This window comes from Eulemur rufifrons, chromosome 7 (assembly GCF_041146395.1).
Source record: "Eulemur rufifrons isolate Redbay chromosome 7, OSU_ERuf_1, whole genome shotgun sequence".
In the NCBI taxonomy this organism is placed as follows: Eukaryota; Metazoa; Chordata; class Mammalia; order Primates; family Lemuridae; genus Eulemur; species Eulemur rufifrons.
Window position 1 is genome coordinate 144,433,397 of NC_090989.1, and position 14,637 is coordinate 144,448,033.

Sequence of the window (14,637 nt, forward strand, 5' to 3'; positions counted from 1 at the left end):
TCCATCTAGTGTGAGGACAAAAGCAGGTGATGCTAATCTAGGCTGTTGGAGGTCAAGGTAGTGGCTACCCTCGGTGGGGGTGTGATTGGGAGGGTGAAGGGAGCTTCTGGGGGGCGGGTCACATTCAGTTTCTTGATCTGGGTGCTGGCTACACACATGCATTTAGTGTTCTGTGTGTGAAAACTCAGTGAGCTGTATACTTAGGATACATACACTTTTCTCTATGTATATTAGACTTCAATAAATAATTTTTAAAAACTAAAAGGTATCCAGCCACGCCCAACCTCAAAATAATCTGCCCACAGCAATGACAATGATGCTAACAGGCGCACCCTCCATTTGCCGAGGGTGGGCTCTGTGCCAGGTGCTGTGCTGGGGCCTCTGTGCGCGTCATCCTCTTTAATTCTCTGGGGAGGTGCTATTCCGTTCCTGTTTTACTGATGAGAAAACTGAGGCACAGAGAAGTAAGGTACCTTGCCCAAGGTCACACAGCTAGTGAGTATGTGCTACAGTGAGGCTTCATTTCTACTCCCAGAAATGCCTAATGTGCTATGTAACCATTCCACAAAGGAAGGAATTGTTTCTGCTCTGCCTGATTTCCCTTAAGATAATGCTCTGGATTCAGTATCTGCAGGTGTAACCATGGCAGCCGCTCTGTCTCACGGATGACCATTTACCCCAACCCTGGTTCACAACACACTCTCCTACCCCAGCTGAGGGAATGGGGACAATGAGATAAATAATCCATTTAATTGACATATAGTATATAAAGAACGCCACCATCACTTGGTAGTGACAAGCTTAGATTTGAGGGTTTGAAGTTGGCTAAGAGCTGGGTTCAAATCCTGACTCTACACTTGAGCTGCACAGCCCAGAGAAAATCACTTATCCTCTCTGGACCTCCATGTTCCCCTCTGTAAAATGGGTATTGGAAACCTCATGGGGCGGTTGTATGAATTAAACAAGTGATTGCTAGAAAAGCACAGAACCTGACACAGAGGAGAGTCAATAAATGTTACAGAGAGATGGGAGCCCGGTGCTCAAAAGGTTAAATAAGAGGTGCTGGGTGGCAACAGGTCAGTATTATGCCTAGTGACTGCTTGGGCTTGAGCAAGGGGCTGGACCACTGGGCTTCAGTGATCAGTGAGGGCTCCCAGCAGAGGCAGATCATCAGCTGACCTCAGGGATTGAGCTACATTTTAGATCAGCCTTTCTCAAGGCAGGAATGAGGATTCCAAGGAGATGGCGCAGCTTGAGCGAAGACCTGTGGTTGGGCCAGCCCGCCTGTAGCCAAAGGAGATGATGACTGCCCAGAGCTTGGATTTTTGTCTTTTCAGCAGTGAGGAGCTTGAACGTGACCGTGGTGTATTAGAGAGGGTTATTCGGCAGCAGAGGACATAGAAGATGCTTTGAATTCAATAAACCAAACTCCACTGTAACCAGGAGAGCTAAAGCAAAGCTGAAGGGGACGGTCAGGGTGAGCTGACACATGTTGAATAATCAGTTCTCTGGCAGAAGGGTAGGGGAGCCCTGATTTGTTTGCCAGTTTCTGTGGTGTAAAAACTCACATCATATCCCATTTCAAAGTAGCATCACCACGTCACCAGATGCAGAATTGAGGAGAAATGCACAGTGGGCTCTCATGAGCGGATAGGAGCCAGCTCCAGCGCACCACTGAGCTCCAGTGAGTTTTGGGAAGACTTGCCTCACGTCATTGAGACATGGGCTCTGATGGCATATGGCTCCCATGGGAAACCACAGCGCAGCTTAAGGGACTTCCTTCAATGTGCCAGGCACTGCCATGAGACCCAAGGCACACTGTGTCCTAGCCCTTGTGGAGTCCACAGTGTAATGGGGAAACTGGTATTAATCAAATAATTCCGCTAAGTTACACACTGAGCTGAACACTTGGAAAGAAGCACTGTCTTACGTGGAGAGCACCCTCATGTTCTTTGTTTCAAAAGAAAAATAAAAGGTAAACTGTTGTTGTCTGTTCCTGATTAGGAACATGGTGTGTCCTCTAAGTTTTTCACTACACTTTTGTTCATTTCGTGATATTTGAATCAGAGTTGTCATTGTAAGTTTTTCAAGACCTGGGGTTTGAATTTCAAGTGGCTTTTCATGTGCTTGTGAAAAATCCATCAGTCTACAGTGAGAAAAATGCTCAGCGAAGTACGTTTTTCAGTAACACAGTCTGGACACTTGTCTCTAGTTCTCGCCAAATGTCAAGCCCAGCCTGGGCTCCCTCATGCTGCGGGTGCTTCCTTCGGGAAACATTTTCACTTTTGCGTTGCCTCTTAGGTGGTCTTCGAGGCCTTGCACAATCTGGAGCCCCGAGGCTACGTCGTGGGGTGGATCATCGCCATAAGTTTGCTGGTGGGAATCCTCATCTTCCTGCTGCTGGCTGTGCTGCTCTGGAAGGTGAGTCACAGGTCCCCAGGGAGTCCCCACCCATGACACCCAGCCCTCCTGCCTCTCCAAGATTGGAGCACCTTGGAAGAGTTTCCTGTTCTCCCTCCTTGGCACAGGTACCGTGGGGGGCAGTGTCCCCTTCAGGCAGGGAATGGAGTCTTGGCTTTCGTTGAGGCCATTCATAACTGAGGGTTTGGACCACTTTAGGGAGACAGGAAAAGTCTCAGCCCCCTCTTCTCTTACTTCCCTAAGAGAGTTACGCCAGTGCTGACACGGGACGGTGGGAACCACACTCCAGAACAGAAGCCCGGGGAGTAACAGCTGGGAGGGACGTGGAATACCATCCACTTGAAGAAAGAATAAGAAAGGGAACTCTAGGGCAAGTCTTTCTTCTTTTCCCCAGTGGAATATGAGGAAGATTTCTGCCCAGAAGACTCAGTTGTAATCCCAATGAATTTCTTTGGGATTACAACTGAGATGGGCTACAAATCTGGAGCACTGCCTGGGTAGCTTCATCAGAAGTTCTCCCAACCCCACGGTGGTTCATTTATAGGTGACCCAGGGTGTAGACCTGCCCTACCTCCCTCACCAGGGAGCACCTGCTCTTTCATGCCTTGCCTCGAGTGTCACCCTGCCAAGGAGAAAGGGGTGTGCTCCCCACCAAGCCTGGAAGGATTTCTCTGCCTTACGCGCTCAGAGATCTAGAGTCCTTTTGCTTCAGAAGCCTCCATATTCATCAGTAATGGTACCGGAGTCAGTATCTGATGAAGGCCTGTCTCTTCTGATGAAGGCAGTGATGTTCCAATGAATGGGGCCCACGTCTGTCCTTGTTCCCGCTGTGTCCCCAGCTCCAAAACAGCCCAGGGCCATAGCTGGGACTTCCTGACACCAGAGCCCTTGCTTCTTTAGTATTCTATGTTTCAGATGCAGGTGGAAACAGCCTCTTAGATTATTACAGGTGGATATTTTAAAATGAAATAATTTCTTTGGGATTACAAAATGTGCATTTATTGACCAAACGTGATAACATATCAATAACGAAAAAAGGTTGTCAAACATCCAGGAGTTCACATCCCAAAAGTAGCCACGATAACCACAGTGCTGTCTCTTTTTGACCTTTTTCCCTGCATGTATAGATACAGCCCAGGCATTCTCATAGGGGCAACTTATTTTTGAATAGTGTATTAGTTAAATTTTCCAGTAATATATACAATATAGTTTCAGGCAAAGTGCCTGTAAATTTAAAGCAAGGAGTTCAATTATTACTCTAGAAAAAATATGACAAGTACACCTCAGACTTCCCAAGAAGTCTAGAAACCCAGGAAAAATAATGTGTTTATTGTACATTTTTCAGATTAACAATTGGATCCATTGCTTTAAATTTAGAGATACTTCACCTAAAAAGTTGTCTGGAGGTTGAAGAAAATATATTGAACATATTACTTAAAAATAAGTTTATCTCATGTTCCATGCTTTTCGGACATCCCGTGTATTATTCTGCATCCTACTTTCCCCTGAAGACGACACTGTGAACATCTTTCCATGTTGTTCAAAGCCCCTTTCCAGAATGTCGTAAGGCTCTGGAGTATCTGCAGTTTACCCATCCAGTCCCTGATGGTGGAATTCAGGTTGCTCCTGGTGTCACACTTCCTTAACAGTGCCACAGTAAATATCCTTGGAGCCAAATATTTGCACAAAACCCTCATTATGTCCTTAGGACAAAAACCTAGAAATGGAATTACAGAGCCCAAAGGAATGTGTGTTTTAAGCCTTTTTTTATTGCAGATTGCCCTCTAGAAAGGTTATACCGATTCACCCTCCCACAAGCAGTGTATCAGAAGTATCTGTTTTCCTGTATATTTGCCAATAGTGGAAATTACCTTTTTTAAAAAAAATCTGCCGATTTGTTGTTTATTTAATGTGCATTGCCAGAAAGATTCTTAATTCTCCCTTTTCTCCAACTCCAACTCCTTCCTGCTGAGACAGCCTCTGGTCTGTGGGTGGAGAACAAAGCCTGCTCAGTGTACGGGTCTGAAAAGACAGGCTTCTCGCTGAGTAGCAAGGGTGTGTGTGTGTGTGTGTGTACTTCCTTCTGCTTTCTGTGGGCTCTTAAAATGAGAGGAGATGCTCTCCGCCACAGGAGGGTGTGTGGGACCGGACGGGGCAGGGAGCGTGTGGCCATGCCCCTGCCCCCATGGCGGGCATGGCCACACAAGAGTGTCCCATCTCCTCTGCACACTCCCACCTCCTCCCACCTGCCATCTGCTTTGCTTCACCTCGCAGTGTTTGTTTAAAGAAAGTGCGGTCACAGGAGTTGGCTGTCATGGGTGGCCAGACCCCTGAGGTCACCCAGCTGTGTGGGATCCGAAGAGCCAGGATCCAAGAAGGCAGACTTCACCCTCTGCCAGGACCGGGCGGGCGACCGGGCGCGGCAGTGAAGGGGTACACCACGTGTCCTAACCCAGACAAGGTCTTGCCTTCATGAACAGGTGGCAGGGAAGCTCTGAGGGAGCTGCTCAGCGAGGCCACATGGGTCAGAACGGCTTTGCTAGTCATCCCCGAGCAGTACTTCATTTCCACTCACAGTTAATGGACACTGTGTCCCACGCACTGCACCAGGCTCCGGGATGTGACGACGACTGTGCCCCTTCCCTGCCCGTGCCGGCCTCACCACCCAGCATAGTGGAGGGTGGCAGGTGCCCTGCAGTCACTGCCCTGGCAGCTGAGAAGAAGGGGCCATGAATCCCTGTCCCTCGGCCCCGGGAGGGGAGTGGAGTTAAAAGGCCGCACAGTCCAGCGAGCGGATGGGAGCGTGGTGTTGCGGGCTGACAGCTGTGCTCTGTGGTCCTGGCTCTCTCACTCGCCAGCTGTGAGGCCTTGAGGGTGTCGCCTGCCCTCTGTGACCCTCGGTCTCCTCCTCTGTGAAAAGGAGACAAGCACGTCCAGCAGGGAAAATGCTTAGCCCTGTGCTTAGCACATAGAAACCCCCAGCAGAGGTCAGAGGACGTTTCACAAACGAGGTGTCGCTCACGTGTGAGCTCGGGTTGGCTTTGAGTTTTGCAGGCAGGGAAGGGCAGGTGGAGGTTCCATCCAGAGGGGAGAGGGGGTGAGAAAATAAGCGGGGCTTGTGGGGGGCAGCCTGTGAGGTGTGTCACAGGAGGGCAGTCGGTGACCTGCAAGGAGCCCATCTGCCACCATTGCGAAGGCCCCACTGGCCAGGACAAAGGGAGGGCGTGGGAGGCCTGGGAGCAGAGCTGCGGCCTGGCCAGGTCTGTGTCAGCAGAGAGATCTGGGGGCAGAGTGGGGGTGAGGGCTGTCCCCGTGGGTGGAGAGGAGGAGACCAAGCTAGAACAGGCAGATTTGGTGACCAGGTAGACTTGAGAGGTCGAGGAGATAAAAGGCGTAGCTGTCAGTCCCTGTTGTTGTTCAGACAAAGGATGGTTGCCCGTACCCAGGGTGGGGAAGGCAGGATTCGAAGCAGTTCTTCCTTCTAGAGTAGCTCTTGACGTGGCTACCTATGACTGCTTGCCCCTGCCTTGAGCTCATGAGCCAAAGGCATTGTTCCCAAAACTGTGTCACACAAACATGAACTGCTCCACAGCGCTGCAGCTGAGCAAAGCCGCTGGCTGTGCTGACGCACCTATAGTACCGCACAGGCCTGCGGTGTCCGCAGGGTGGCCGGCACCTTCATTCAGCGCATGGCATCGGGTCCCTACTAAGGGGCAGGCCCTGGGCAAAGGTTCAGAGATAAAAACAACAGAGGTAAAACAGAGCCTTCACTCAATCTTGAAGACTCCTGGGAAAAGCAGTGAGCTGAGCAGAGGCCTGAGGGGTGGGCAGGAGGTGGCCTGTGCCACCAGCCCCTGGCCTCTCCTACTCATGCCATGTGGTGCTATTAACCATTTCTCTAACACAGAAAGCCCTTACAGGGTCAGCAAACGCCTTTCCCAGATCTGAGCTGCAGCCTCCCAGCCGTCTCATCTGCCCCTGACTCTGCGCAGCTCCCGGGGGCCTTCCAGAGGCCCCTCCGCTGGCATCCCAGGCATTCTCTCATGCTTGGCGGCAGCAGGCCCTGGCTCCGGCACAAAATCCACAGCGAGGGCCCAAAGCTAAGCAGACCCTTCTTCAAATTCTGAAATAGATCCTAATCAGCTTTCCCAAAGCCGAGATGTTAGCAGACGCTGGGAGCCATAATTTAAACTTTATGTGCGAGGATTACAGTAGCCTGCCAAACCACCATGCAGGAAGAAAACTTTGAAATATGAAACTCTTTTAAAGGAGGAAAAATCTAAATGAGTCCCTCTCCTTTCCCTCAGCTCCTGACTGGGTTGGAAGATGCCTGGGCCTGGCGCCTCTTCAAGACAATCATACAGGCCTGTTTATGAGCCGAAAGTTTAATTGTTCAGAGGTGCAGGAGGGATAACAACTTTGTATGTGACTTGCACCTTCAAGAAGTGCCTTCAGCTCGTTAGGCCAGCCTGGCTCGTGCAGAAAGACAGCAGAGATACCTAGGTGTTTTTTCTTTAGAAGAAAGACACCCCCCTTCCCTCATTTAGGGCTCCAGCTCCTCCCTCCCCCTCAACCTCTCTCGTGCCCTCCTCCTGTCCCCACTTCTGTTGGTCTGTTTGCAGTTCGCCAAAACACACGGGCCACCGCTCAGTGACAGGGAAGCCTCTCCATCCTCCTCCACTGTGTTTAGCCAAGGACCCCCCACCTCTCCTGTCTCTCCTTTTGCACACCGAGATGGCTTGGAGCCAGGGGCAGTGCCACCGCTTTGCCAGGCCTGTGGCTGGGCTCCTCCCAGAAGGCCTAGGACGTGACTGCCCAAGTGGCGAAGAGGCAGCCTGCAGGATGTGTTCCTGCCTCTCGGGAAAGGGCTGCCTCACTCTCTGTCAGCTGGGGCTGTTCCAAGAGCCTGCTGCTTTCGGGCTGGCTTTGGGTTCATGGTTTTTATTTGAGAGCATTACTTCTGACCTCAAGCAGGAACGCTTAGAAAAATAAATCTGTGAAATGGTTCAGAGAATGTGTAAGGTTTGGCAGCCCCTCCGGAGGTCACTGGGTGATCACCTTGCCTCCAAACCGGGCTGTGAGAACCCGTCCTTGCTTCTCCAAAGAAAACGAAAATGCACAGACACGTGTGCATGCACTCACCCCCCTTCACACTGCCTCAATTAAAACTGTGTGCCAGAGACATTCGGGGGGGCTTGTTTATGCTTGCAAGTAAATATTGGGCTGATGTTGCACTGTCGACATCTCGAGACAGAGACATGCTATGTAAATAGTCAAGTAATTGAAAAGACCCATAAACATGAGGCCCCGAGTTAGTCCAAAGAAGGAGCGTGTCCAAGGTCCTTGGAATCCCTGCCCAGGAAGCATCCCAATGGTGGAAGTTAGAGTGATCCCCCAAGATACCAGACGCCGTGGAGTTGTCTGGCCAGTGCCTCTTACTCCGACATGGGCTGGGCAGGAGGAGGCTGGTGCTGTAGGGCTGGGAACCCCAGAACTCGCGCGGCACCCGCCTAATTAGGGCTAATCAGGGGGAAACTGCTCTTTCCCTAGGAGTTTTCTGGCAGTGTGTTGAGACAGGGTGATATCATAGCATTGTGTAAGTCTGTCGAGAGGGTTCAGGGAGCTGCTCTTTGGGGCTGCAGGCCCCATCGAGACCAGCGCAGACATGAAACCAGAAAGCACACTGCTCCCTTGGCCTCCAGCCGAGCAAAGCGTGGCTTGAGCCTCCTCTAGGATTTCTGTGAATGTTTCTTCTGCTACAGATGGAACAGTTAACGCAGCCCCTTGCCCCTCAAGTGGCAAAGCAAGCCCCAGAAAGTTCCAGAAAAAGTGCAGGAAAACATTGACTCTGTTGGATTGGAAGTGAGTGTGGGACAGCTGAGGGTCCTGCTTAGCTCATCATTGGTCATTTCCCAGCACCCTCAGGGTGGGCTCGGCTGGCAGCAAAAGGAGGATTTGCCCAGCACGTCCCAGTCTTCCCGAGGCACCCGTGAGCACTAACAGGAGCTGGCGTGTGTGTCTGAGGGTGGCCTGCTTAACTGTGGGGTGTGCTAACGGCCCCAGTAGGGGGACTTAGGTCTCAGCAGTAATAGAGTAAGTAGAACTGGCTGTGAAGTTATGTATGTGACAGGGTGAAGGGCCTCCTGGGTCTCCTCTGGCACACGTACTAACAGTTAGTGATGTAGCCGCTGTCTCTCAGGTAAGGGGACTACAGATGCTCCTCGACTTACAATATCATAAGTCAAAAATGCATCTAACACCCTGATAAACCCATCATGACATCAAAATATCCTAAGTCGAACCATCATTAGTCAGGGACCATCTGTACTTGTTAGATGATCAAATTCAGAGTCATTCTCTTTAGTTTAATGTTACTCAGGGGGATGGCAAAACCTTGCTGAATTTAGTTTTTCACTTCCCCATTCCTAATGGACATTCTATTAAAAAAATGTTAGCTAGGAAGATCTGTTCTTCATTTGTTGATCTGTAGTTATTGACACCACTGAGAACAATATTATGCCTACCGCAGGGCGTAGAGGACAACATGCTCTTTCCAGTTCTTGCAGAGATTACTGTAGGTGACTTGTTCTTGAGGGTTTTTTGTTTTGACTTTTTAAAAAAGGGATTGATGTTTTTCCCATTCCTGATGAGACTGTCAGACAGTCACTATGTCACAGGAGTTAAGAGTCCTAGACTTCCACGCGAAGGCCCTAACTCTGACGCCTGTGAGACGTCTGACAGAGAGTGACTTGTTCCACTCCCCCAAGGCTCGCCTCCTTCCCACACTGCTAAAATTGACGTTGAAATCCCTTAATTCAAAAGACTGTAAAAGTTAAATAAGTGAACATATAACTGCATGTGTTTTATGAATTCAAAGACCTCATAATCATTTCAAGTATTATTAAACTGTTTTACTTGTTTCACTCAAAACTTGAAAAAAAATTTGAAAATTGAATTTTCAAAAAACTTCCCAAAAATCTTTGAGAAAAATTGACACCGGACAAGAGTTCAGTGCCTTGTTCCCTGAGTCCTGTGTACACAGCTATGTGGCCCACAACCTACAGGCTTGAATTCACTTTGGGGACAACAGAAAAAGCTGTCATCAGGTTTCAGGGATGGAAGAGGCCTGAGAGTGCCATTGATCTCTCAGGCAGAGACAGAGACACGGGCTCAGAGCCAGAAAATGACCTTCCTCATGGCCCAGAGGGTAGCTAGTCGGAGCGTGAGTAGTAATCAGGATTCTGGGCTCCTTACGCCACATCTCTTCCACAGACCTCTTCGGAGCAGGCCCCTGTGGCACTGGACAAGCCTGTATGACAGTTGTTTGCAGGGGGACCGTGCTCTCTGTCAATGGGCTCTGTACCGAAAGCCAAAACCAGGCTCTAAACAAAAGCACAAGGGAGACATCCTCCTTTTCTGAAATAGAAGTAGTTTGATCATATAAGAAACAAGATTAGTTTCATAGGGTCATCATTAGCCCATATGGCACCTTGTGCAGACTAGTAAAACAGCACCCCTTCCTCAAGACCCTTTACTTCTGTCAGAAAATTCAGCAAATCCACTGATTTTATTAGACTGAGACACTCTGCTGCCATCTGTTGGAAAATAGTTGTAATAAATTTATATATCTGTGATATCTGTGATGCGAGTGGCACACCCCTACCCTCTTATATGCAGTGCACAGCCTGCACTACTGTACCCACCACTTCCTAGCCATGAAAGTGCATTATGTTTTAAGAATTGTTCTTTGGGCTCCAAATAAGAAAGAAACACATAAGTGGCAGCTCCAGCCTCTCATCCAAGAGATTACGTACCCAGCTAGTGTTGGGAACAGGAAGCAAGACCCTGTAGCACTGGGGCGGGGCATGCAGCTTGCAAGACTGTTTCTGAGAGCAGCTCTACAGGTACTGCCAGCCGGGGGTCAGGGTGGGGGGTGATTTTCAGACCTAATGCTGACCCCACTCCGCTAAGAGAAAAGAGCTCACCCCAGGTGTCTGCAAGAGATGATGGTGCCTTCACTTTACTAACAGCATGAAAAGTCTGATTCAGCAAGACAAGGCACACTGATGTCCTTTATGTCTAGCACCCTGTCAGCTGCCCCTCTGATTCATGCAGGAAATCAGCAAAAACAATCAGGTTCTGTACCAGGCAACTTATGCTGCATAACAAACCACCCCAAAGTTTAGTGGCTTAAAAACAACATGCATCTACGTAGGTCACAATTCTGTGGGTTGGTGATTTGGAACGAGCTCAATGGGGGGAGTTCTTTGGTCTCAGCCAGACTCACACGGGCACCTGCAAGCCGTTAGGGGTTCACTGGTCTGGGACAGCCTCTGCCGGTGGCCTCTCATCTTCCTGCAGGCTACACTAGCCTGTTTGCCTGGAGGCAGTGGAGGCAGGGCAGGGTTCTGAGAAAGTAACTGGACATGTGCAAGGCCCCTCGGGACCTAAGTGTGGAACAGACAGCATCACCTCCCTATGATCCAGTTGTCAAAACAAGTCTCAGCAGAGATTCGAAGCTGGGAAAATAGACTCCACTTCATGATGGGACTAGCTACAGAGCCACATGGACACGGCGGGAAGGAAGGTTTGTGGGCATTTCTGCACTTTGTCACTGGTACCAAGTCCAGGTGAGACAGGAACTGCTAGGAATAAAAAACACAAATGCTGCCTCGAGGAGTCCTAAGACAAATGCAGAAGATCCTAAAGAAGCAGACTGTTACCATTCTACTTGATTGGTGCCACCGTAGGGATATGTTACATCTCTGGAATTGAAACCGGGTAGCCTGGGATTGTTGGAACATGACACCATCAGCACCAAAGCTGTTGCTAAAGAAGAACCTTGTTCCCTGTCATGTCCAGCCATACTTTCATGGTTCTGTTCTCCTCAACACAGGAGTTGCACGTGACCAGCCACGTTACTATCTCTAAAGAATGATATTTCAAGCAGTAGCTTCTTAGACATTTTCAGTAAGTCTTGATCTGATTTTCTGGCCTGCTGTGGGGGTGACAACAGTGACTCTTCCTAATTATCCAGAACATTCAGGCCAAGCCCCTTTCCATGTCCCTTGCAGAGGGGAGAAGTGATAGAGGTTTGAGGAGAGAAAAGTGTATGCGTGGAGGTGTCAGAACATGGGGTTCTGACTAATGTGGCCCTGTGCTGGGAAGAAACCTCCAAGGCCGAAAACACCAGGAACTCAACGTCTATTTATAAAACTGGCCTTGAGGATTGAAGCTCAGAACACAAGGCTCTTGCCAGTTGTTCTAAGAAATCTTCTGTTCCTTCTCAGTTGTTCAAACTGAACCATCTTGTTGACTCCACTCAGGGTGCATGCTTAGGGTGTCCTTGGCAACGTGGGTGGAGCTGCCTGGGAGCTCTCTGGACAGTTCTCATCTTTGGCTAGGCCAGTGGCCCATACTGGGTAGGAAGTGGGTAGGAAGATGATGATGGTGCAGCAGGACAATTCCTGATCTCCACCTGCTTTCCCCTCTGTCGGGGAGCTCATGGCCATCGGAGTGACTATGGTGCCTCCCTGGATACTTGGCTCATAGTGAAGAAGTCCAAGGACAAATACACAGACAACAAAGACGTTGGATGTGCCCACGAGAGCTGGGTTTCGTGATTTGTGGGCATGCCTTATATGTGCTCTCACTGCTGGCAACAGACTGCAGAGATTGCTAGTCTTAAGGGTTTTCAAATATGACTCTGGGAATTACAAGCTAATGATAATGCGGTTCCACGCACCTGCAGTGCAGCGGGCTTGCCAGCAGCACATCCAGCGTGTGTCTGGTTTGAATTCCCATATTCAAGGGGATTGAAACTAAGAGTTAAGTGTGAGTAGTTTATTTGGGAGATGATCTCAGGAAACGATGTTGGAGGGCAGGGAAGTAAGATGGGGAAGGGAAGGAAGCCAATAAGGGATGTGTTGTCAGTCTGGTTCCCTCTGCGGGCAAGTTCCACTGGGAAGCTCTGGCAGAACATGCACCTCAGGGTTACCCCTCCAAGGAGCGAGGGAGCTGCGGTGTTCAGACACCCACTACAGTCGTCCTGCTTAAGGGCAGCTGCGGGGAGGGATGTCTGACCTCAGAAACAGGCTGCTAATGCTGCTGAGCAAAGGATGAGAGATGCCAACTCTCCCTGAGCCGGGAAGAAAAGGTAAGCTTTGGGCTACAAAAAGTCGCTTCCGTGTGTGGTGGTAGTGCCTGTGATGACGGTGGAGAAAAACTAGCAGATCGTCTTAGCATACGTGGGAAGTCGTAAAACCAAATGCAATATCAGAGGGAGAGTCTTTTCAGAACTAGGATAGGGGAAACTGCCATCCTGGATGAGGTTGAAACCCCAATTCCTGATGAGTACACGCAGCTCACTGTGGTGCACCCAGCGTGGATTCCAAGGTTTGAGAGAAAGATCTAGATGATAGCAAGGAAGAACATGGACCTGCAGACGCTTAAAAAAGCTTATTACCATGTGAGAACAGTACTTATCAAATTATTCCACAGACGGCTAATATCTGTCAGGGCAGTAATAGTTTTATCAAAAGCCAAATAAGCATGGGAAATGTCGGGTCCCCGGGTTTCCTCCCCACCGGAGTTATTAGATCCCTTACTGTTCTGCTACACGTTACAAATCCCTAAAAGAAAGAACGAAAGAACGCAGCATTTCCCACACTTATTTGGCCATGAAACATTTTTTCACTCCCGAACACCTTTGAACAGCTCTCATTAACTAGTGTTCCCCAGCACGCAGTTTGGGAAACACTGCACCAGAAGCATTTTGCAAGGAACAAACAACTTACGTTAAGATAGCCCACAGGAAGCGCGCGCATTGTGTGCCTTGCAGCCCCCATGAGCCCTACTCACAGCCAGGCTATCTTGGAAGCCAAGTGGCGGATTCACTCGCATTCCTAACCCAGCCTGTCCTCTTTCTGCCTTTCAGATGGGATTCTTTCGCCGAAGGTACAAAGAAATTATCGAAGCTGAAAAGAACCGGAAAGAGAACGAAGACAGTTGGGACTTGGTCCAGAAAAACCAGTGAGCTGCCACACCGGTCACGTGACCCGATCGCTAGCCTGTCATCCTTGATCTTTGTATCTTCCATATTTGGAAGAAAAAAAATCTTCTCCAGATTTTTCGGAGGCCCCACTGATGCTGTTCTCTTCCTCATTCTGTCGAGCCCAGGTGCCAGCCTGCGGCAGCCACTGCGGCCAGGTCACACGACCAGAGCCACCACCACTTTCTTTGAAAGATGAACTCTGAACTTTGGAAAGCAAGCTACAGAGCCGAGCAATATTTATGGATGCAACATGCGTGGTCAACCCTCAGGGGAAAACTGTTACCTAAAAGTATTTTTATAAATATAAGCCTTTTATACTGATTATGTCTTTATATTTGTATCAATGTTTTATTATTTCTATTAAATAGTTATATAATTCATTCAAGCACTGATATCTGGCCGAAAATCTTGGAAGTACACGTACGTGACTTTACAAATTTTAAAGGATAAAAATCTTATTGTATTTTGGAACTTGCTATTAAAAAGACTTGCAGATAAAATAAGCTGAAGAAACCTCATGTAATGAATCCACCAAGCTGGCAGTGGTGCATATAAACTGTGGATGGTGGCAAGACCCCTAAGACATTTCACATCTTTTTTTTTTTTTTTTTTTTTTTTTTTTTTTTTTTGAGACAGAGTCTCACTCTGTTGCCCAGGCTAGAGTGAGTGCCGTGGCGTCAGCCTAGCTCACAGCAACCTCAAACTCCTGGGCTTAAGCGATCCTCCTGTCTCAGCCTCCCGAGTAGCTGGGACTACAGGCATGCACCACCATGCCCGGCTAATTTTTTCTATATATATTTTTAGCTGTCCATATAATTTCTTTCTATTTTTAGTAGAGATGGGGTCTCACTCTTGCTCAGGCTGGTCTCGAACTCCTGAGCTCAAACGATCCGCCCACCTCGGCCTCCCAGAGTGCTAGGATTACAGGCGTGAGCCACCGCGCCCGGCCAGACATTTCACATCTTTATTGCCTGGAGTCAAGTTTGGAGTCATGCACTAAAGTGTGCTAAAGCACCGTAAGTGTTTTTGCATATGGACCTTTCATTGGAAGATTCCCAACAAGAACTTGGATGGAATGCATGATTGCTAGCAGCAAGTCTGCTCTGCGTCACCTTTATCCAGCAGACACCTCGCCTCCTCCTGCTTGGGTTGATGGATGAAAG

At 49.1% G+C, this 14,637-nt stretch overlaps 1 protein-coding gene across 1 annotated transcript in view; it reads left to right on the forward strand.

The window, feature by feature from the left end:
• The window catches only part of ITGA9 (integrin subunit alpha 9), a 323,466-nt gene extending 309,401 nt beyond the window's left edge, over positions 1–14,065 (forward strand). Inside the window, exons 27-28 of the mRNA XM_069475539.1 lie at positions 2,302–2,421; positions 13,358–14,065. Coding sequence (XP_069331640.1) covers positions 2,302–2,421; positions 13,358–13,456 — 219 coding nt within the window. The 3' untranslated portion in view covers positions 13,457–14,065. The remainder of the gene's footprint in view (positions 1–2,301; positions 2,422–13,357) is intronic.
• Positions 14,066–14,637: the final 572 nt, after the last annotated feature.